The sequence below is a fragment of the Periophthalmus magnuspinnatus genome, chromosome 15 (assembly GCF_009829125.3).
Source record: "Periophthalmus magnuspinnatus isolate fPerMag1 chromosome 15, fPerMag1.2.pri, whole genome shotgun sequence".
Classification (NCBI taxonomy): Eukaryota; Metazoa; Chordata; class Actinopteri; order Gobiiformes; family Gobiidae; genus Periophthalmus; species Periophthalmus magnuspinnatus.
Genome location: NC_047140.1, coordinates 21,788,709 through 21,813,969, shown reverse-complemented (window position 1 = coordinate 21,813,969; position 25,261 = coordinate 21,788,709). Strand labels below are relative to the sequence as shown.

The 25,261-nt window shown below is 37.1% G+C and overlaps 1 protein-coding gene across 1 annotated transcript in view; it reads left to right on the top strand.

The window, feature by feature from the left end:
• The window catches only part of disc1 (DISC1 scaffold protein), a 73,308-nt gene extending 49,275 nt beyond the window's left edge, over positions 1–24,033 (top strand). The window contains exons 11-14 of the mRNA XM_055227291.1: positions 1,641–1,893; positions 9,175–9,219; positions 17,589–17,713; positions 22,781–24,033. Of these exons, the coding sequence (XP_055083266.1) occupies positions 1,641–1,893; positions 9,175–9,219; positions 17,589–17,713; positions 22,781–22,958 (601 nt within the window). The 3' untranslated portion in view covers positions 22,959–24,033. The remainder of the gene's footprint in view (positions 1–1,640; positions 1,894–9,174; positions 9,220–17,588; positions 17,714–22,780) is intronic.
• Positions 24,034–25,261: the final 1,228 nt, after the last annotated feature.

The window sequence follows — 25,261 nt, the reverse complement described above, 5'->3', positions numbered from 1 at the left end:
ATCTTTTATGTCACTGCGACATCATCCATTCATTTAAGATGATATTCAAGGTGCCCTTACTTCTGGAACAACAATAACATCTATAATATTGCAACCCAGACCTATTTCTTTATATTACCTTTTTCATAGTAAATATACACCTCTGTTTGTCTTCGAAATGGGGATTTCTAGTTAGTTAGTTAGTCTAGCTAGTCAGTTATATGCCTTCAATTCAACTGTCGTTACTGAGCCACAGAATAGACCATAGGTGGGTTCTGGTTTGGTCCTGGTCTAGTCCTGGTTTAGTCCTTGTCTAGTCCAGGTTTACTTTCAGATTGTTTTTGCAAGTTATTTGGTGAAAGGGTGAGACTTAACAGCTGTTCAGATGCTTGATAATGTCGCTTTATTAAACACATGTTATTGCTTTGTTAGTGGGAAGAGGAGCACATTTTGTGTCTAGTGTACTGTCTAGTCTGTAGTCTAGTATCAGACAGCTCTTGACCTTTGCCCCGTGTTTTCCCTGTTTTGTCGTTACCATGGAAACACAGTCGAATTGGCTGCGGGGTACGGTTCGCCTTTACGCCCATTTTCTGCCTGGATTCGTGCCAAAATGGATATGACTAATAATGGAATAAAAAGTCTGTTTTTCAGAATATGTAATAATGGACTTGAACCAGGCATCTTCTAGCTTGTGGGTAAATGCTCTACGGATTTGGGCAAAAATCAGAAATTGTTAAGAATATTTTCTTTTTTTGGTTTTTAGATGTGTTTATTGTCGTAAAACACAAACTAAGACATACAAATAGTCAGCCAAAACCAGTGTCTGGCATCAAACATATTGACCAGAACAACTAGTACTAATTAACAGACCTAGCAGACCTTGTGTGGCAGGATTTGATATCACTGGCTCATTTCACACAGAATCCTAAATTAGTCCTGGAACAAGATTTGGGTTCGTTCCAACTGTGAGAAAAACTTAATCAAGTTAAAAATCTAATTAATATATTTTAATCATTATAATTTCTTTCTTTAATATATTTCGTTATTGCCACAAAACCAGTGCCAAGTAAAATAATGAGACAAACATGCTTCTAAATAATTTTGTGATTATAATTTGATCATTTGAAAAATAATTAAAATATTTTTTAAGTTGCTTTTATGTATTTCTTAGTTTTTGTCTGGAAAAGAAAACTAATTACTCTTATCTTATTGGTTTATGGCCTTCGCTCTTATCATTATTACAGCATGTTGTAAGTTGTATACCTGCTTTTAATCACTTTAATCTCTCCCCTGAATGTTGTTCCTGGTACGACTCTGCTTGTGACCAATTAAAACAGAGCTACCAACCAGCATTAAGTGTGTGTCTTTATACCTGGCCTTAAATGTAGAACAAATATGACAACATTTGTGATAACATTTGTTTAGGTTATGTTATACCTTCATGTGATATAACCTCAAGTCTATTCACATGATACAAAAAACAGCACAAAGTTCAGTGTCTTTTCTATCAGCTCAAACTAAAGTTTTAAGTAAATTATTATTATTATTATTATTATTATTATTATTATTATTATTATTATTATTATTATTATTATTATTATTTTAGAGGTGGTTATTAAATTCTTGAATTGGGACCAACTGATTGTATTGTCTTGTTACAGTTATGGCTGTCCTGGTCTGGAGAGGATTTGGGAGGCAGACCTTGAGGCGTGTCACCTGTTTTTACGAGGACTTCAGCTTCGAACGGCGAGTATCAGCGGATCTGAAAACCCCGTGCCCTCAAACCTTTCAACTCCAACCCCACCCGGCATCAAAGAAGATGAGGAAGAGGAGGAGGAGGACTGTGCTATGCTCACTGCTTTAGGGGGGCGCTGGTGTCCCGAAGCCAACCTTCAAAACTCAGAGTTCACAAAGGTAACATAACAGCATCTCGACTCAACTGGTAGCTGTCTTCTCTGTATAAAAGCAGCTATTTGTGATAAAATATTGAATTATATTACCTCCACATTAACAAAATATATTGTTTATGGAGAACCATAAAGAGACAATTACTAGAGAACTGTTTGTGACTATCCCCCCACCTATCTTGGAAAGTTCATTCTGAAACATGTTCTTAACACACTCAAAATTGAGTACAGCCCCTTGAACCAGGACAAAAATGAACCAAAGCAGGCCTACACAGGACTAAACTAGACTCAAACCAGAACCAAGTTTGGTTTATTGTAGTCCTGGTTTAGTTCCTATTTAGTTTATGTTTAATCTGTCTTTTGGACTTCTTTTGCTCTATTTTAGTCTTGTTCTGGCAGAGACATAGTTTAGTCCTGGTTTAATCAAGGTATAGGTATAGTCTTGGTTTAGTGCCTTTTTAGAATTCACCACAGCAACATTGCAGCAGCATAAATGTATCGCTAACAACAAACTATGCATTATTGATCTAACGCGCTGACATGCCTCCGCTTTGTATGGCTGGTTAATGTGTGTAGACCTACATCTAGAATAAGGAAAGATGCTCCGCTGAGGTTGCTCTGTGCTAAGCTGCTACATAGATGGGAGCTTGTTATGTTCGCTCATGCATTTAAAAGGTCAAATGAGAACAAGCGTTTTATCTGACCTCAAATCTAGTCAGCTTAATGTACATTAAATAAGATGTGCTTTTAAGTGTAGTCTGGAAGATGCATAAGTGATTGCTGTGCAGTAATCTTTTACTCACATGCAGAGATGGGGAGTGAAAATTTAGGAAAGTGAATGCATTGATGATGTAAGTATATTGTTTTTGTAGAGGTAAAAGTACAGTTCTTGAAGTCTCAGGTATTAGTAAGTAGTTGTATTGTTCTATAAAACTGAAAACCAGACCTAGCCACTATTTTAAACAGTTTGCAGTAGTCCAAAATTATTCCCAATCCTCACTTACCTGATGCATTCTGGGCGCCCTAATTATTCCACAATGAGTTTACAAGATCTTTTTCTTTCCAAGGCCAGAGCAGAGTTTGCTGTTAGGATAAAGATAACAACAACTAGCATACTAACGCGCACTCCATGATTATCACACTTATAAAACACTTTGTAATGTAATGCAGACAACATACAGTGGACATATTTTTACCTCAAGAGCTGTTTATACCATATATTCGTATTGGCAAGACAGATTTTGTTAAAATACATGGGAAAAAATCAGGGAGGAGCCTTTCATTTTCATAATATGATAAAGCTAATTTTGTGGACAATCACTTAAAGGTGCTTGTTTACGTTACTGGCGACATATTTTTACTATTAATCTTTTTTTCGTTGAGATTTTATCAATAGAATAATGCAGTAATGGTCTGTTCCAGTCATAAATCATTACAAGCCCATATAACCCACATTTTGGGCCATTCCCAACCATGGATAAAGGGTTAGCATGTGGGTGTGCATCTGGAGCAAAACGTATGCCAAATCATTGCTATTTATAAACACACTACAGGAGGTAGATGATTTTCTATAGGAGCCCCAGAAGAGAAAATCTGCTGGAAAATTTTTTTAAAGATTAATTAATGGTATGCGCTCACCAGATGGTAATTTGCCATAGCAATCTGATTTACATACTGAGGTCTCTAGTAAGGAAAAAGCAACCTACATGCAGTTTAATTATTATTTAAAATACCTATGAAATGGGTTTTAGATTCATGGGGTTTTTTTTCATCTTGATTCAGCAATGCTTTCTCTTGGGTCAGGTTTTGCATACTTTTTCCACTGTTGCGTAGGTAATATTTATCCAGTTACATTCCGGGGTCAAAAGCGAGCAGTTTTCTTTGCTATTTGACCTCAAATGAAGCTTGTATCTTTCTCCATTCGACTGAAAACAACATTATCTGATAAAACACTTGGCTAGGGTCAGAATACACAAGTCTACAGCTATAGCAGAAGACTATCGGTGCATTCGCTTCGAGGTATTTCCAAATGAGGAGAAAAATGTGGGTGTAAGGGAGGGGTTCAGCGGCTTGGAAAACTCTGCTGGCATCTTTGTTTCATTGTACACAGTTAAATGTGTTCAGTGAGAATGCGTGTGTGTGTGTGTTTGTTGTGTGCATTAGATTGTACAGTCTATTCCACAGTGAAAGGTAGCCCAGTGCCTTAGGGTTAACAGATTAGAATAGACACAATTAAACTCTGGCTTAGTAATATTTTGTCTGCATTCACTCACTGAAACTGGGACTAAACCTGGTGTTAAACCTGGTACTAAATCTGAATGAGACCAGGACTAAACCAGGACTAGAATAGGGCCAAGTCAAGTACAGCATGATTCCAAACAAGGACCAAAAGGACAATTGTGAGTTCTGTTTGATTCTGGTGTAATCCGGGTTTAGTCCTGGTTTAGTTCTGGTTTGGTGCCTGTTTAGTTACTAGTCTTGTGTAGGTGTACCAACTTTTTTTTCCCATGGAAATGATATTGCTTTATCTGGAATACCCTGCAATGTGGTATTAAATGTGTAGCTGTTTAGTCATAAAAAATGGTTACCTTATAGTGGTCTTGATTAACCGTATATTTTTAAGTGTTACATTTGCAAAGTGTTACATCTGTAGTGTTCATGGCATGTCAAATTTCACCTGGTCCTGTTTAGTCCACAGAAATGTCTCTTCCTCAAACAATTCTATCGTACAGACAGCAGAGTCAGTGAAGCATATTTAGTGAGAACATGCGTGTTGTGTTCATTAATTTGTTTTGCGCATAAATGTGTGTAAATGTGTGTAGAAATGTTCAGACAGTCCATGTGCTGGTCTGCCCCATAGTGAGCTCAGACCCGCACCTCAGGCCTCGCTCTCCCTCTCTCACTTCAGCCTCCTCCTACGCACTCTCCAGTCTCCAATATGAGGAACAAAGACAACACGGCCACAAGTAGAGAACAAGTACGCTGTAGTGGGGCTATTTTGTCTCACGATTTACTATTATTAGTTTACACATAATCAAAACTAATAAACTGGAACAAAACATGTATTAGACCTATTCCAAAACATTAATTTTGTCTTCTTTTAATAGTCACAACTTTGGTTCTTTTTAAAGACAGTAAGTTAGGAGATAGGAGACCCGGACTATACTACGACTGGAATAGGACCAAAACCAGTCTACATCAAGACTAAACAAAGTGTTAATCCTACTTTAATATGGTCTATGTGCAAGAGTGAACTCAATGAACTTAATTTAATTCTGATTTATTCCTGGCTTGGTCCCTGTTTAGTTCTTGTTTCAACTATCGGTCTTGTAGTCCTAAATAAAGGTGCACTAAGTAACTTTTTCAACAAAGCCAACAAGACACAAGTACAGTCTCAGTACTGTGCAGTAGTTGAATTTTGTCTCACTATTTACTATTATTAGTTTACATGTCCCATCGAAACAGGCACAAAACCCAAAACTGAACCTGTACTAGACCAGGACTATACCAGGATTAGAACAGGACCAAACCCAGTTTACATCAGTACTAAACCCAGATCAAACAAGGGCCAAACCAGGTGAAGTGTAAATGCTGTCTTAGTGTAGTTCTGATTTAGTTCTGGTTTAGTTGTGGTTTAGTTCTGGTTTAGTTCTGGTTTAGTCCTGACTTCCCTGTTTAGTTCTTGTTCCAACTATTGGCTTTGTCTAGACCTAGTTAAAGGCACACTGTGTATCTTTTCCAACACTGCCACAAGTACAGAATTAATGCGCTGCAGTGGGGCTATTTTGTCACAATGATTACTATTACTATCATTATCACCAGTTTCTATTGTCAATGTTAGTTTGCAAAAGACATTTAAATTTTGTAGTTGCTCCAAAATGGCACATTAACTTCACAGGGTTCAGATTTCATAATAGGAACATAACAATTCTGTCTGAACATTTTTCTATTATTACGATTAGCAAATGAGTGAGAGTAATCTACTGTAACGCATTTTGTATTGTAGATGATTTTGTTAATGTCAACTTTGTGTCATTTGACAACAGTTGACTCATCATTTATAATGGCTCTTTTAGATTTAATACGCATAATTTTCTGAAACAATTTGAGCAAATCTAGGCCACGGTTGCCACAAAAATTTCACAAATTTTTCATTTGTACTATTATCATGATAATCATAGCTTGGCGGTGCGATTCCAGCTCCCACAGATGAATGCTGTTATTGTGTCCTTGGGCAAGACACTTAGTTCTCTTCACCCCTAGCGTTTGCGTGCATTTGTGTATGAATGCGTGTGTGAATGGGTTAGCAGTTCCTTGATGTAAAGTGCTTTGAGTGCCTTGAAGGTGTAAAAGCGCTATATAAATGATGTGACCAATGTGACCATCATGTACCGTATATTTCTCCCATGCCACACTATAACTAACTATAATGAAGTTAGGACGAGACTCTTTTTACAGTAATAAAAAATCTCCTATGCAATAAAACTATTCTGTCTTCTGCCCTTTGGTTTATGTGACACTTTACTTCCAGCTTGTAAATGGAGCATATTCCCTGATGGCTAGATGTTGTGTGTGTATGTTATCGTTCATTAGTTTAGCCTCTGCTTCAATACACAACGCAAAAACATCTCAAAAATGCTTACACTTGATTACCTTTTGTAACTGGTGCATCCTTCCTCCTCAACTGTATTTTGCTTTCTCTAAAATATAATATGTCTGAGGTGTTAATGTCTATGGTTTTATATATTTTTACTTCACTATTGCATGAGACTCTCTAACTGCATGGTTTTATCTACATTCTGTTGTCCTTTGTTTCTTCTCTTCCCAAAGCCTGGCCCCTCCTAACAACCTTCCACCAACCGAAAGGTGAGAACGCCCACAATTTGTCTCCAGCGACAGAAGCGCACAAAGAGAAGAATGTAGATGCAACATTCCTTAGATTTAGCGTAACTAAAATGCCTACCTCTAGTCTGTAATAATTATAGTGGTTGTAGATTTAAATCCTGGTTAAGATCTTGTTTAGTCCTGACCTTAGTGCATAGATCCAGTCCTGGTTTTATCTTGGCTAATATAGCTAAGTATTATAGTATATTTAAGTCTGGTTCTTGTGTTTAGTTAGTTAGTAGTTTAGTTTGGACAAGTAATTTGCAGTATAGTGATGCTAATATCAGTTTTAGTGATATTGGGGCAGGGTTGTTTTTTTTTCTAATTTGAATGGAAATAGAAAAATAATTAAGCTAAAGAGGAAGATGTATGTTTGCATGATCATCCTTAAAACTACAAACTAATTTTATTATATGTGGGGAAAAAAAATTGAATCATCTTTAGTTTGTGAGCTTTGCATGTATTTTAATAGTTTTATTCATTTAAGAACAGCAAGACAAATATCGGATATCAATATCAATGGGAAAATCTAAAAAATACATATCTGACCATCCTTAGTTTGGACCTATTTTTTTAAGCTCTGACCGAAGTGGTTTTAGCTGTGTTAAAGTTTTGTCCTGGTTTAGTCTTACTTTAGACCAGTGATAGTCCTTGTTTAGTGCCAGTTTAACCTTTAAATCTGTTTGTAATATTAATCCTGCTATGAGAGAAATACAGAAACAAATATGTGGTAGAATAACAATAGATAGACACAGTATATAGCATAGACTAGCATAGACTGTATATATAAATGGACATAGCTAACCTGCTAGCCGCCACGTTCCAAAAAGGAAGTGATCATGGGTGCACGACTCACGCTTGAATTCACTTTACATTGAAAAACTGTCGCCTGTGTCTCCATAGCTGCTGCTGTCAGGCTCATTATTGTGGTGTTAAAATGTTCGTATTAACCCACTCTACATGGTCCTAATATTTTTTATTTCACTATTGTGTCCATAAATCAAGATATGAACATTAATGACAGAAAAACGAGGCACCTTCATTCAAAGAGGTCGCTCTCGCTAGCCATAGCAACAGGTTGGATTGACAGTGTTACCCACTTCCTGTTAAAAGCGGGGTTACCTTCCTCCGGACTGACAACCTGGCAACCTCCGGACTGGCTCTTTGGTTGCTATGATACTTGCGGTTGGAATTCCAAATATAGAACTCACCTCCCAATTCGCCACTATAACCGCTAGCCTCGATGAGCTTCATTTGACTTGAGCTGAACGCTATGGGTGACATCACACTCTCTTAGTCCACTTCTTTACACAGTTTATGCTATAGGCACTGAAACAAAATCTGCTTTCTTGTGATGTTTACTACCTTTCGAATCCAACCAATGTTTTGTCCCCACTAACAGCCTTGTATTTGTAGTATGTTTAATTTACTGAAAATCTGGTTATGTCCTGTTTCACTGGTAATCTATAGGACATAAGAGCTATGGGATGTTAAAGCAACACTTAATACCTCTCTTCATAATTCGTCTTCATGCATGGTAGAAGTGGCACTACATGTTTGTGCATATCCAAGGACACACATCTCAAGTGCCTTTTAATTAAAGTAGTTATATGCGTTTTAAAGCAATATTTTTATCAGTAATAATTTGCCTGAAAACCTTTGCAATATGGGCAGCGATGGATAATATGTTGCCGAAAGATGAAATATTCCCAAATGCAAATATTTCATTTTGAATAGCTGTGAGGTTTTGTGGTTCCCCAAAAAAGTAAGTTACATTATGATTCACCGCAGCAAATTTACTTTTTTGCTCATTGGCTACTGAAGCTTTTTTTTTTATATATAGTTATTGCAAAGTAGGGTCTTAACTTTTCAAAATTATACTAGTTTAGGTGTTTGATTTGGTTATTAGATATATGTTTTTGACACATCTGACAGGTTTCCCCCTGAGTATTTAAGGATAGGTCAAATGCAGAGATATATAATTCTCAACGGTGCCAACAAAGTACACCTAAAAATGCAAATGAGCAAGTCCTAAGCTAACAGTTGCATGGCTTTTGTTCTAACTCTGACACATACCAATATTTTAATTTAAAATAATTACCAAAACCTTATAGAAGTCAGTTCAAATATAGCCCAGACACAGCCACAATTATTCCTTTGTGTCATAATCTCCATTTTCCTTACAAGGAATGTTGTTCTTTTGAATTTTAACTCCATGCTGCCACCCAGATGAGCCAGTTAATCGTGTTTTTTGTCAGTTTTGGTGCTAAATAATTACTCCCTGGTCTCATTACAGGGATGATGCCACACACGTACAGTACACACACCCCATAATTGCATTTTCAATAATTCATGAGGAAGGTGGAAGACTTACCTGATGTTTTATTTCCTTCTTTTGTTGCAGAAACTGGAGGAGTTTTTGTTTTGCGTGGAGGACAATGCCCCAGAGGTGAGTGGATGTAATAGCGTGCTTTGACTGTATTTTATCAGAGTAATTAACTGTCATTGTGCTGGGGCAGGACACAAAGGGATCAATTAGCTGACATGAACTTAAACATGGCCCCTGACGCGTGGTCGACTGTTGGATCAATACCAATTTACATGAATAACTCCTGTCTCTGCACTGTGGCCAATGTGTTTTACTTAGCAAACACTTCTGCTGAGCTGGTGTTTTTGGGAACTTGCACCTGCTCTATATTCAGATACCTGTACTGCAATTGTGTACATATAACAAACTCAGCGGTAATTTGCTGTGGTAGGTTTATCTTGTGTATAAACAGCAGGTTCCATGTTTTGTTTGGAACTGTGAACTTGAAAAATTAATCTTGTCGCTTAAAGGTCCTATATTACGAAAAACTGACTCTTGTGAGCTTTATGCCATGTTAGAATGTCGTTACTTCATAAGAAACATACCTGGAGTTGTGTTTTGTTTCATTCACTCATTTTCAGTAACACTGTGTTATTAGGCTGTTTACATCTCCGAAGCTCAAAATGCTCTGTTCCACCTTGTGATGTCATGAAGCTGTAGTTTTAAAGTTAACAGCTACCTTGTACCTTTTGTTCAGTAGAGATTGGCAATAGCAGGGCTGAAATCATCTAAATGATTCTAGTGAAGCTGTGTAGTGTAGAGTTTTAAAACACAGTGGCGCACTTCCTGAATGACATATACACCATATGACATCACAAGGTGGAACAGAGTGTTTTCTGTTTGAGAGAAGAACTCAAAATATGGCCTAAATAGTGTTTGCGTGTTAAAGATGTGTAAATAAAACAAAACACAACTCCAGCAACATTGTAAGATAGATCAGAAAATAGTATAATACGGGCCCTGGGTCATGTGTAACTTGGGAAAAGATGCCATATTTCAGATAAAGCCAAAACAACTCAGGTGGCATACCCTTCATCCGAAAAGTTTCACAATGCACCTTTAATTTGTCCTGATAGAGAAGATGTTTTTTTGTATAATTTGTTCTATCTTTGTTCAATGTGGATATAACCACAGTATTTACATGGATGTTAACTTTGAACCAAGCCAAAACATCTGATAAAAAATATCTGTCCCGCTCCATTTTAAATTATGAAGTTTTTATAATGCTCTGATGCCGAGTGAACCCAATAGCTCATCCTAAACCAATGTGCCTGTCCTAATCCTAAATTAATCAAAACATATAGGCATGGACATGGTTTACACTTCAAGATGGAGATGTTTACTGTGGCAGCCCCAAACATGAAATTTAAAAACGAAAGAGGTTACTTGATAAAAGGATGTGTCAGTTTAAGAAGGTTTAATAGCTACCACTCCCTCTCATAAATATATTTAAGATCACTTTTCAAACCTTCATGTCATCCTTGAAATATTCATACAGATTCAGGTTACAACCAATGCCACTTTACCTTGTATATACTCAATGGGAATTTTTTTCTATCTTGTATTAGTTAAATTAAAAGGTGTTTTTATTGCAAAAATACTTACTTGTCACTAGGCCTCCAAAAATTTATCTCAATCTTTTCCTAATTAGCAAATCGCAAAGGCTTCAAATTGAAGTACCATAATTTACTCCACCAATTACAAAATATATTATTACTGCATAAAAAAACAGTTTGTCAGTTTTTCTTCTGGACATGTTTAAAATGTGAACTTTTTAAAACCATAAATCATAAAAAATCATTAAAATCATAAATCCAATTGCAGAATGCTTGTAAGAAAAAATGCAGCCATAAAATAGTGATAGTTTCTTTTCACAATAATCACTCAAATTAAATATTGTGACATAGCTAATAGCAATAGAGAATCAATATTTAATACCTAAATTATCCTAAAAGAAACATTTTTATTGAGGGTTAGACTGCTTTGCCCAGTGAAGAAAATGTGGGTCCCAGCTGTCTCTTGTATGATATGTAGAATTATTCATAATACCATCATGCAGGAACCTCACACAACCTGAAAACCAGTTAAAGGGCCCGTATTATGCAGTTTTCTGATCTTTGTTTGATTTGTTTGATGATTTTACCCCTTTTTGCTCAAAAACTCTGCTCTGCTTTTAAACTCCATACACTTTCACTAGAATCATTTGGATAATTTTAACCCTGGAATTGTCAATCTCTACTGAACTAATGGCAAAAAGGAATGAAACAAAACACAATGAGATAACAACAGTATAACATGGCTTAAAGCTCACAAGAGACAATTTTGTGTAATATAGGACCTTTAAATGATTATGGGCAGTAGACCATGATGCATTGCAGTACTATGTCTTCTCACCAGTCTGTCCTTACAAGCTAGAGATGGTTTGACAGTAGTGTCTTTGTTTTGCAGTGCACCTGACCTCTTTCTCCTTTCTGTAATGACTTTAAGTAAATGATTTCCACTTAGCTTGTGCAGAGCCAATGCCCTGCTGCCACAATAGAGATTGATTTGGTGTGATCTGGCTTCACTCTATTCTATCCTCATCTCCACTAATTGTACTTTTATCCTTTCAAGGTTGTTCATTCCCTTTCTCATTTGGCCCCATGAAAAGTTGTTAAGGCTTTCTGATTAGATATGGTAATGAGGTAGTTTTGATTAACACCTTATAGCAGCCCCTACATGACTGGTTGTACAATGGATGAGTGTCATGACCTAGTTTTGAGCAATTAACTTAATGCTTATTTTGTTGAAGTTTTTATATTTGTTTTCACGTGTTTACACAAAGCACTCCCACTCATGTGTCCTGTATTGTGAAACTGTCAAGTGCCCACTTCAGTTGACATCAACATTTTGAATACCTCTTGTACTGTCCCCACTTATTCTTGTTTTAAAAGTTGTGTAACACTCAGTTGGAGTAGTACTTTGGAAAGAAAAGTTCCCTTCACCTTGGAAAAACAGCAGGTGCGTAATTACATAGACATTAATGTTATTAGACACAAAGTTTTTCTAATGCACTCACAAGTTACGGTCAAGCAATGTCTTATAATATATCAAGAGCAATATCAGGATTCAAAATGGTAGGACTGTTATTTCATCTGCATCTAAAGGTTGTCAAAAATTGATACCCAGAAGCTAATTAATACTAGAACTAGTATAGGAAAGTAAACACTGATTTGAACAGGTATGTAGACTGAAAAAAAGTCAACAAAACAGATATACAGGAAAATATGACACATAGACAATAAAACACTAAGACTTCCTGTCTAGTTAGTATTAAATACCAGGGAGAAGAGGTGGGTTTTCAGTCTAGTCTTAAGCTTTATTAAAGACTGAGAGGATCTGACAGGCAGAGGGAGGCTGTTCCATAGTCTGGGCGCTGACACAGAAAAAGCTCTGTCACCTCTGCTCTTGAGTCTGGCTTTGGCCTACTTTATACATAAGTAGGATAAAACTGAACATTTCCTGAATAGTTTAGCTTGATCTTTAACAGAAGGTGTAAGACCACATGCTAATATTATTAAAGAAATTACTATTATTTCGTGTTGCCAATTACATTCTATTTTCTAAAAACGAAAAGTAATGAAGTAGTCAAAATTCTTTCTCCAAATTCTGCGCCAAACCATATGTGTTTTTCAGTGACAGATGGATTGGCTGTAGACCTCTCGATTAAAAAGACCCAAGCTGATCACTGACAATTAGAAATGTCTGAATTTCAATCTCAGTGAAATTAGATTATTTGCGCAGCCTTATTAATTTTCTGTAATTTATAGCCGTGCGCCCTTTTCTACAATGTTTAAAAGTGTCCCCCGAAAAACTCTCCATGGCTTACACACAACCTAACTTCCTTCGAACCACTTTCCCAAATTAATCAAAAGCTAGTTAACTTTTTAGAGTTTAAAATTGAATTAGCTCCTTTATTATCAGGCAGTGCGCTAACGACCTTTAGTATAATAATGCAGTGATGTTATTGCTTAGCTTTGCCCACAGAGCCGAGCCGGTCCTAACAGCACCTATGGGACCCACCACAATTACATGCTGCCTCCCACTCATTATACTTTAAATAAGCACATCCCATACACTTGTACTTACATTGGTTTCATGAATAATTATCTGCTATAGGCTACGGTTTAATCACTATGGCAATTCACAGTCAAATGATCAAACAACCAGTGTGGCTTGGATGAGAGATTTTTAAACGTGAGCCTGTTTAAGTGAACAAAATCAAGATATGCAGAGCTAAACCAGGACTTAACTAGGTCTAACAGGACTAAAGGTCTAATTCAGTACTAAACCAGGATTTACAACTGTGGTCCCTGACTTTTTTATGATTAGTTTTTGTGCAGGTATATTATAACAGCAGCACTTTGTGACCAAATGAGACCTATCAATAGCAAAAGTATTTTGTTTCTTGTCAGCCCGGAAGTAAGTGCTAAAAGCTGACTGGCTGTGCTTGGGCCCTCCTCCCCAGTTTCTTTGCCGTCTGAAAACAACTCTCAAAAGTAATACACGTGAACAATTTACCAGAGGGTTTGTGAGAGCTATTGGTTAGACATTAAATACCTACTACCTAGACCGACAGTAGCTCAGTTGGTAGAGTGGTTGTCCACTGATCCGAAGGTCGACAGTTTGAATCCCATTCTCGACATAATCACCGTTGGTACACTAACCCCCAGGTTGGCAGTGCAAGCTCAAGATGAATGCCATTGTGCTTGTGACTATTTACTTCCCACAGCGTTAAGCAGGTTGATACTTGAACATGACTAGATCAAGACTTAAAACTCTAAATAACAAAATAAAGCTAAAATAGTAGTTTTCTTCAGATAGATGTAAGGTAGTGTCCACCAGCAATCTGACTAAAAGTGAAGAAGCCGCTTGGATGAGCAGCGAAACGCCTTCACTCAAATAACTTTTTGTCCAGTTGACAGAATTGAAATTTTCTTTTACTATAGTAGCTATCTGGTTTTCGTGGGAACTAAGCCTGGACAAAAACATTATTCCTGGGAACAATTTAACACATGAAAACTGGAAGTAAACTCAGAACTAATCCTGGACTAGATCAGGACTAGAACAAAGTCTTGGCCTATTATTTATTTGTGAGCCGCTCTTGTAAATTGCACTAGCCAAAGAAGTCTTGTAGTGAGATGCTTTTATTGGAAAAATCACTTTGTTTTGCTTCCAACCATCATTACTGGCTAGTTGCTAACAAACCGTCTTTCTGCCCACTGCGCGTTTCCTTTGTAGCCCGTGGTCTTATTGACTTTACAGAGATGGACTGCAGCCTGTGAAGTATTGAATCAATCCAGTTCACAAAGGCTCTTATCTGCTGCTAACCCTGACACTCAAAATGTAAACACTTCGACCAGATATTGTGTTCATTTGAAGGTTAACATATCCTCTCTGTAGTGCAAGGACAAAACACTAAATATTGTATTGTGTTTGTTTATGCATGGCAGATTGATCCTTGTATTTGGTTTATTAGTTTGTTTTATTTTAGTTCATTTTTTTCTGAAAGGTCCTGTGTGTGTCAAGGAAGAAATAATTGATAAAAAAAAAATGTACCCCAGAAGTTCCAAATAAGTTCTTTATAGTGATAGCCCTGTTTTGTTTCTGGAGTTGCTTATGGCACAGATTGGCAGCTTTTGGCTTTTTGTTGTCATAATGCAAAAATTTCAAACTCAATTGCTGTCACAACATTCTATAGGCCAATAATATTTAACACAGATGGGGCGGCAGCTTAAATGGATATTGTTAAATGAAGTTTGTTGTTGTTAAACAGTGAGTTTTAGGGTCTAATCACTACTAGAAATGACCTGGATGATCAATATTTGTGAATTTACATATTGGATATTTAGTGCCAAACACAATATAATCAATAGGGAAATCTGGCTCTTGTCCCCATCTGGGAATATGACATAATCACATTCTAAAATCTGAAAACCACCAATGTCAATACTAAGGAAAAGCCTTGATACCAATTTTGCTACCTCAACACTTTTTAACACAGAATAATAGTTTCTTAAAAATCTCCATGTTGGCTCATATTACTTCTGAAAAAGGCTATTTAGGCTAAAGCTATTTAGAGAAGTTTAAATTTTGCTCTGTGTTATTTTTTGCCAGTGATATGACAATCTTTTTCAAAACTACTTTTAGTATCAATTACTATCCGGGGTATTGATTTTGACAATCCTACTTAAATCAGTCTACCTCAGGGAGGCTCTGGCTAACTGTAGGCTATTGAAAATTAGGACAAAAATTCTATGATTCAATGTGTAGCAAATTTCCCTCTGAACTACAGGAGCTTTATGTGTGAATGACACGCCCTAAGCCTTATAATATGCCTGAAGTGTCTTGTTCTTGGAATCAAATTTTTCACTTCTATCTGGTTGTATTATTCAACGATTTAAGTATTTTCTAAAATAAAAAATGGTATATCATCACATTTATATATAGCGCATTTCCACCTTCAAGGCGCTCAAAGAGCTTTATATCAAGCACATCAGTTCACACACACACTCATTCATACACCAGTGTACACAGACACTAGGGGCAAGGTGGGTTGAGTCTTGCCCAAAGACACAGCACTGTGGGAGCTGGAATCGCACCACCAACTTGTGGGTGAGTGAATCTGACCGCTCTACCAATGATATTTATGTCAAGAGCAGGGAGTTGAACTGCCAACTTCCGGATCAGTGGACAAACACTCTACCAACCAAGCTACTGTCTAAGTATCTAATTTCACATGGATGACTTGTATTGCTGTGTCCCTGAGGCTCAGTGTTGCTTCTTCAGAACGGTTACATCATCCCCCAAAAAACAACAACAGAGCTATTCCAGGACACCAAGACATGACTTTGCTCTGATCATTCTGACACCTGTGCACTGTAGGGACTTCTTATTTTCTGCCTGAAGCTATGAGTCAGATTAGACGTGTGTTGTTTGATTGTTTAGTGTGTGTGTGTGTCTATATGTGTGTGTGGGGGTGTGTGTGGGGGTGTGTGTGTGGGGGGGGGGGGGGGGGGGGGGGGGGGTGTGTGTGGATATGCTCGAAACTAGGACAGCCTGTCTGCTAAGGGGCTTGTTCTAATTATGGCCGTTCGTACTGCCCCAGTGCACTCTTACCAGTGCCACATGCCCAGTATAGAGCTAACACACACTATAACATAGTCTTATTCAGGCTGCTTCTTCAGGTGAATCAGCCCGCTAAGAGCACACATGGTCCCCAGATACTGGAGTATCTTGGTTCAGTATTGTACTATTACTGTTGCTGCATTAGTTTATCAATAGTGCTACTAGAACTGATTTTTATTATAATTTGTGAGCTAATTTCCCTTGTGGAACAGGTTTTTCCAAGTCAAAATTTTGCAACCTTTTTAAAGTGTAAAGGCCATATCATTGATGCTAATTTGCTCATTTAAAATGCCCAAAACTCATTTGGAGCTACTTGCTTAAAACTATTCCTGCAGTTGTCTATTTTTGCACAAATAGTATTTTTGAGGATGCTAAAATTATTTGGCATTGCGCGCACATGTCAAGTTCAGATCACAATAATTGACTTCTGTTCAGACACAGCTGTCTTTTTCTAAAACATGTCACGCAGCTCCTTTGAAAGACAGGTTTAAAGACTTGAAATGTTTTGAAAAATGTTTTTCGTTAAAAGGACTTTTTGTCTTGTCACTCTTGTGGTTAAATATTGTCACTACTTTTGTGCAATATCACTGTCATAGTCTAGACTCTAGACAGTGATTGGTCATTACAGCTGTCAATCACCTGCCAGACACAGACTGGGGTGACTTTATTTACTCTAGACATCTGTCTGAGCGCTTGGATAAATTACCTCACAACAGCAGTTATGATGGCGAAAAATGTACTTCAGATATACATAGTGCTAGTACTATTCCTAAAAATGCTGAACCAATGCTGTGTTTACTAATTCTGCTGCTATTTACATACTCCTAGTAATCATAGCATAATATATTAATATCTTAATATATAAAGTAAGGTTAAGATACACTTAATTGTCTATAGGGATATTTATTCTCTGCTCTTGACCCATCCAAATGCCGCTGGGGCAAGCTGTCTGGAGCAGTGGGACCCAAGCGTAGACCCATCTCCAAATTTTGCAGTTCACATGCAAATACAGACTCCATGTCGCGTCAGAGTCACACCTGGGACTTTGCTGTGAGGCAAGAGTGCTAGACACTTCCACTGCCAGAATGACTACATTTTTGGAACCCAGTTTTGACCTAAGGCAGACATGACTAATTTCCATATAAATAATAATTAATAAAAGTGTTTGTGATTCAGTTCAGTATATACACAGTGATCAAACTGAAAATGCAAATTATTGAAATAGTTAATACTTTCTCCCCAACATTTAGTGTTTCATTTATGACTATTTCTTTTGATTCCAGGACGGGTGCAGTGAGGCGGGTGGAGCAGACCTGACGGAGCAGTGTGAACTCATCAGTGACCGCCTTATGACTCTGGAGGAGGAGCTGCAAATGGCCATCCACAACCGGGACCAAGCTCTAACTCATATCCTTTAAAAGGCCGACATTACACTATGGTCTAATATGATATGTTCTGTTATAATGTTTCCTCATCACAAACAGACCTGGAGTTGTGTTTTGTTTCATTCACACATGTTTACCACACAAATTCTGCATATTTAGACTGAGTTCTTCCCTCAAACCGAAAACACCCTGTTCCACCTTGTGATGTACAGGAAGAGCTCCATTGCGTTTCTAAACTTCATACACCTTCACTAAAATTATCTGGATAATTTCAGCCCTGGAACTGACAATTTCTACTGAAATAAAGGTAAAATATAGCTGTTAACTTGAAAACTACAGCTTTGTGACATCATAAGGTGGAGGATTTTGAGCTTTGGAGATGTAGACAGACTAATAATAAAGGATTACTCAAACATGTGTGAATGAAACAAAACAAGACTCCAGGCATGTTTTTGATGAGGTAATAACAGTCTAACATTGCTCAAACTTCATAAGAATCAAGATTGTGTAAAATAGAACTTTTAAAGGAACATATTGTTTAAAATTAGCCTTCAACCATAACAGGGTTCCCTCATCATTAACTTACTCTGTGTTGTAGTTGATGCAGTTGTGTTTGAGTAATCCTGTAGTATCTTTAGAGGCTCATAAAATTTCACTTTTCACCTACCTCTTTTCTCTGCCTACTTCCCTGTACTAATTGCGATTATATTTTAAAAACAGGCTCCAGGTCATACATGTAGGGTTAGAAAATGCCACCTAGTCCTTTGTCAACAATAAAAACACAAATTTCACTATGAAAAAGGTGGGGGTCAGCTAAGGTATTCAGAGTGTATTATAAAGCCATTTTATATCAGTATTGGAGTTTGCAGTGAACACAATGTAAAATCATGATTTACTTATGTTATAGTTTAATTATCAATACCCCCAAAACCATAAAGGTCTTCTTTAAACACGCTATTAAACATGCTATAACTTACCACCTGCATACTGTGTGCCTGTTTATCTATGGGACCTTCTTTCAGCCAGCTCACTAAAGTACACATCCACATTCCTATGAGCTTACTATAGAAGTTCCCACTCACTACCTTTTAAGGAAAAACCTACCTTATCTGACTTTAGCAGCGCTTTGAAAAGAGGAGAATACCACAGATAAACTGAGATCTGAGGGAGTTGGTACAGAGTGGATGTCCTGATTTGAAATTTGAAGTTCAGCGGAGGTGATTAGAGGAGAGGGGTTTATCAGCTGTTCTTTCAGTCAGCCAAAGACATGGCCCAGGGAGATGTCACTGTAATGAGTCTGCTCCTGTGATGACTTAAGGAAAGGAACGCTACATTTGAATTGAGAATTTATAACAGCCATCACAGCAAAAAGTCTCTCCTATAGGAATTTAACTTGAATGTTGGATGGTTGAAATGCTGGGTTCATTTTGTTGACATATTAGTTGAGTGTTTTTATACAAGTAATTCACATTCCTTTTAAATATTATTTTGAGTTTTGATAAATTTGAGAATACAGCCTGCAAAAATGCACATTTAAAGCTGCAATATGTAACTTTTCTGATGGAGGGTACACCGCCTGCTTCTCTCATAGAGCTATAATGCTTTTACTTAATTAAAATGTTTTAATTGGATAAAAATATACATGTATTCTTACTGCAGGCTGGCTGGTTTAAGACCATACTGTGTAACAGATGGTGGACCCGCCACCAAAAATAAATAAATAGTACACTTAAATAAATTAATAAATAGATGTAATGTAGATTATTTTTTTATTTTTTTTTTCATATGAAACATGAAAACTAACTGAGCAAACTGTAAAGCCTATGGGTAACATACAGGCAACTATTACTGGGTTGCCGGGAGCAGAAATTGCTTGTACTGTTTTAACATAACAATACAGAGCTTCCATTCCCTCCTGGTCTAAAGCCAATACACACTGCTGCAGTAGATAGAGAAATGTCACTATAATGAGTCTTTCTGGTCCTATCTTAATGTCCATCCCTGTCCCGACCTGCCCACCGCTCCTGCTCTCATTCAGCTCCATGTGAAATTACAATATCCATGATAATGACTCAAAGGAAGGGCCCGGGCTGATTACCAGTCACAATACATCATTTTCAGAGCTAATTAGAAACCTGATTGGAAATAGATTGGTGTGTTTTTCTACCACTCCATTTCTTCCCTCTGCACAGAACCAAGACAAGACAGAGGTGGCCATGTTTCAACATTACAATGAGGAAAAATCGCCCACTTAACCTTGTTTTTCAGGTTTCGATTTCTGGGTACAGTGTCTATATGGAAAGATGTATACACTGATCAGCCATAACATTATGACCAAAGCCAGCTGAACGTAATAACAACATAATTCATTTTAGCACATGCTCTTAGGTTGATATTAGAGTGGGCCCTTCAGATTAAGATAAGAGAATGTTTACTTGTCCCCCAATGAGGAAATTTCAGTGTTGCATACATCAGAGTACAAAAACAACAACAGAGAATGAAGTTACTTGCTAAGATACTAATGCAGCCTAACTAAAAAGGCAGCAAAGATATAATTTATAGTATGTGACTAACTGCTGCTCTGTTTATGCCCGTTCTGGTACAGGCAGATTTCACTGTGCATTGTATTGTAGTACTGGGAGCTATAGCACAAGATGGTTGTAATGTAATACCTCATTATCATACAGTGAGAGAACGCACACAAACAATCATGTGTTCACTTGTTTTCTCCTTTGCCTCATATGTCCTTCAGTGTATGTAGTGCGTCCTTTCACATGTGTTAGAGGCTGGGTTCCCATTGTGTTGGCATAGGCCAGTCCAGTGTTCATGTCCACAGGCTCTGGATGCAGCCACCTCTCTGTCCACAGGCTCTGATGCGGCCTGGCTTCATAGATGGACACAGATTGCGTGCTTCTCTGCACCACTCTGCTCTCATATCCTCGCCTGTCAATCATCTCTGCTTTTTGAAGCCACTCCTCTGAAGGCTGACGAGGCAGACAGAGATATCATTGTTCTGGTTTTTATGTGGAGGGACACAGAGTTGTTGCTATAATAACAAACAAAAACAGGCTATTCAGGTCTTTTAACCAAATTATTTTTTACTTATTTATTTAGTATAAACATATCAGTTGCATGGGATAAAACCAGATGCATTGTGAAATGTGAGCTAATTGTGAACACCTGCCCATGCACCTGCTTGTATGGGGTGTATGGGATTAGGTGAGAAGTGGTGACACAAACTCAGACTCTAGTATATGCAAAGATGAAAAATCACTCCTGTTACAGTTTTACCAGTCTACAAACTATATACTGCAGTGTTTAACCTTGATGCATAATCAACAAGTAAATGTCAAACACAAGGTACAAAAGTTTGTTTATGCTTTCCTCCCAGCTAAAATGCTGTAACACAAGATGATTCTTACATTGAATCTATGATAATTTGTTTTGTAAAGGCCTACTAAGTTGTTATTGTATTAATAAAATTGAGTGGATGTAGTGAGTGTATGTGAAATAATATATGAAACAGAATTGTGAAAAGAGATACAGGATATAGATGCATGATATTATAGTTTCTGTCAGATTTTAGCCATAACTTCATCTTCATATTTGGACGTTCTTGTCTTAAAACCGTCTGATGTGGTGCAGTATTCATGAGCAGCTCTTTAGCGGGCAGTTAATTATAGATGAGGACAATCTGTGTCCGTTCACAAAGTAAAATGAGTCCCTCGCCCCATATGCCTCCTCTGTGCTGTCGCTGTGATTCATCACTTAAACCGGACACTCGCGCCTTTCATTTCATTTCAGGACCAGGTTAAACAATCCCTCCTCCTATGACGCCCTCTCTCCCATTTCACCAATACCTTATGAATTATTAAAGCTCTCCGTTTGCCTCCTCAACAAGCCAGAGATGAAATGAAATCATGCATACTCAATCGCACGGGGTTAAATTGTCTATAACGTGATGATGCATGCTGGTAATCTGTTGGAGGGGTTCAAATTGGAGGCTGATAAATTCATCATGATTTTGGGCTGTCCCGTGTCATTACCATTAACCGCGCCCGGCCAAAAGTGTCAAAATCCACCCTGATTTTTGTCTGCAGGCAGCGTAATCATTAGCTCCATTTCAGTCACCTTATATTTATGTGCATTTTTAAAGGTCTCATCAGACTATAAGAGTGGAACGGGCACTTTACAAAATCAATGTATCGTTTGGTTTCCAATTGGTGCAAACACAGATAAACTAAAATGTTCTTCTTGCCTGAACTTGTCACTCGCCCATTGCCCAATCAATAATCAACGAGCAAAGTTGAGTTTATACGGGACTAAACTCAGGACTAGAACAGGACCAAACCTGCATCAGGAATAAACCGGCTTGAACCAGGACCAAACCAAGGCAACTTTTATTTACTAGTAATGGGCTAAGAGCTATGTAAAGATTGTTTTCGCAGTGTGGAAATCAGGTACCTCAGCTTTAAGTTGTACATAGGAAACGTCCTATAGAAAAGCAGTGGTGGATGAAATGTTGTTACTTAAGTGAAAGTATCACATGAAAATTCTATTTAAGTACCTATCTACCTTTAAAAATGTACTTTAGGAGTAAAAAAACGATTTCACACAAGTGTTTTTAATTTGTTAAAGTGTTAAATGTGATCTTGAAAACTATTTTGGTCAACAGTAACAATACGAATCTTAATTTTCTAATGAATTTTGTGTATTTACGTTCGTTTGCTCAAAGACGAAGATTGAACTCCAAAACTTTATTCAGGATGTTACCACGAACATGGACAAAATAACCTCTCAAACCATATGAAAAGTACTTCTAACTTTTCAGTCCAGTTCAAAAATGTAGTGAATATAAAGTACCGATACTGCTCTCAAATGTATCCAAGTAAAAACTATCCACTGTAAAATGTACTTAAGTAAAGTAGATAGATAAATATATATTACTTTATATTACTTATGTTTAAATGATCCCTGTAATCTCTTTGAGTGACGTCAAATTTTAGTTTTCGCCTGTAATTTTGTCTGACAGGCTCGTCTGTTGTTTACACATAAATTCACTTGTTGATTTCCTTAACTCTGACCGTACAGTCGCTGGAGAAGGAGGTCCAAAATGTGAAAGCCACTTTACAATCGATGCTCGCTCAGCTCCAAAAAGACGAAGAGGAGGAAGATGACGAAATAAATAAGTTGGAGGACGATGACCTTATGGAAAATGGGCTGGAGGAGGAGGAGGACCAGTACTTTAGCGACAGTTGGGACATTTGAACCGGGCTACTGCATTTTCGTTCTGGGATTTATTAACTGCACCCACATCTGCTCTCCACGTACCAGACAACTCCCACAACACAGCCAGGAAATGTCAATAAGTTCAACTATTTCAATCAATACAAAGAAAGCATTTTTAATACACAAGAGATAAGAACTTTGAAGCGTAAATGTGAGCCTTAGGGAGAGATCAACAGTTAATCCCTTATTAAATACAGAAATGCAAATTGTAAACATCCTCGGAGCAAAACCACTTACCTTGTGTGCCTTGTATTACTGCAGTTTCTATATTATAATTATTTTTCACTTTTGTAAATGGTTGACCAATGTTTTGCGAGCGTTGTCATTGCATGAAATTTAATATTAGCATTCCCCCTTTATTTATGTTAAAACTTTAAACCTTAAGCACCTGCAAATACCTATCTGTCAGGTTAGAAATTTAACAAATACACATTTCTAACTTACAGCCATTGTGTAGCTTCACTATTGCCTACACGTGTAAGTATTATCTTTCACTTTTCTAACTATTTGTACGTTTGTTTGGTTGTGATTATTATGATTTTGTTATTTATGTTTAAAAGTCTTAAACCCTGAAGCACAAGCTAAAGACCAATCTGAAGTATAATTTTCCAGAGCACTAAATATCTGTGTTTTTTTATTACATTTTTGCTTTCGACCAATCGATGTCGACATTATGCTTCATTTTAAAGATGCACTATGTAACTTGAGATGTTTTTGCTTAGCCTGGAATGTTCCATAGTACAGCTTTACACTTATTTAAACGGTCACAAGCAGATGACACCACCACCACGCCCAGTTACAGGTAAGATCTGCGGTAAGAAAGGCGGTGTATTTTTAGCAATATAAATAATACATGTAAAAAAGAGAAGCCACACATTTCAGGCAAAGTAATATCGCCATGGAGACAAAAAGAAAAGTTACATATTGCATCTTAAAGTAAATCTTCCACTGTTGTTTTTGTTGTTTTTTGTTGTCTGATGGGCTGGTTTCTTAACAATACACCTTAACAAAATGTCTAGTCTCACACATTTTTTCGTACAATTTTAAAACCAAACTGTAAATTAAACTTTAATTTTGAACTTCCGTAAGGAGATTTTGATAATACAAAATAGATTTATCTGTTTGTTGTGAAACCAGCTCCTTATTCCGACTGACTGTGGTGCTAATGAATGTGAGCTAACTTGAAAACACTTTAATCCTTTCTGAGTGGCAATATTTGTAAAACTTTTATGCCTTATGTATTTTTGGTTTTCTTGAAGGAAATTGAAGGAAGATAAATTATCATTGGACTCAAGACAATATCCTGTGTTTTTATTTCTTCTTTTCACTCTGTCTGGTCTGATTACTCCGTGCACTCTGTTAATACAATACCGGTCTGATTTGACACACAGTAGAGCTAATAGATAATAGTGCAGTTATTGTAGTCATTGTACCACAAATAGTAAATAAGTAAAATAATACTACAAGGATAAGCAGCATTGTATGGTAATTACACTGTTTTTAGTGCAAGTTATAGAGGTAGAAGTACTTTTAGTACTGAAGGAGTAGTAATAGTAGTAATAATCTTCTCTTTTATATTGTTACTACTACTATTACTACTACTGCTACTGCTACTACTATTACTACTACTGCCACTACTAATACTACTACTACTTTATGGTAGTAGTACTACTACTACTGCTACTGCTACTACTATTCCTACTACTACTAATATTACTACTAATGCTACTAATACTACTGTTACTACTACTATTACTACTACTGCTGCTACTACTACTATTACTTCTAATGCTACCAATACTACTGCTACTACTACTATTACTACTACAACTACTGCTGCTACTACTACTTCTGCTACTACTACTGCTATTACTACTACTGCCACTACTACTACTACTGCTACTCGGCTACTATTAGTACTACTACTGCTACTACTACTGCCACTACTACTACTACTACTACTATAAATACTTCTATCACTACTACTCCTATACAGATTTGAAGTACTTTCAATTACACCATTTCAGTGTAACCAGCTCCTTGTACTTCTGTTAGTTTCTCGTACACAACAGTGGGACAACTATGGCAAAAACAGAGATAATGTGAATTCTCTCTTAAGGCGGTACAAGCTGCAGTATTGTTATCAGTACTGAGCAGTCATGTTCTGGTTAATGGGAGGACACTTTTCCACATGGCGTAATAGTAGAGATATTGTAGTTTTGTTGTTCTGGGCTAAAGCAGTGCTCCTCAGAGGCATGTCAGCGGGAAGCAGTTAAAAACTA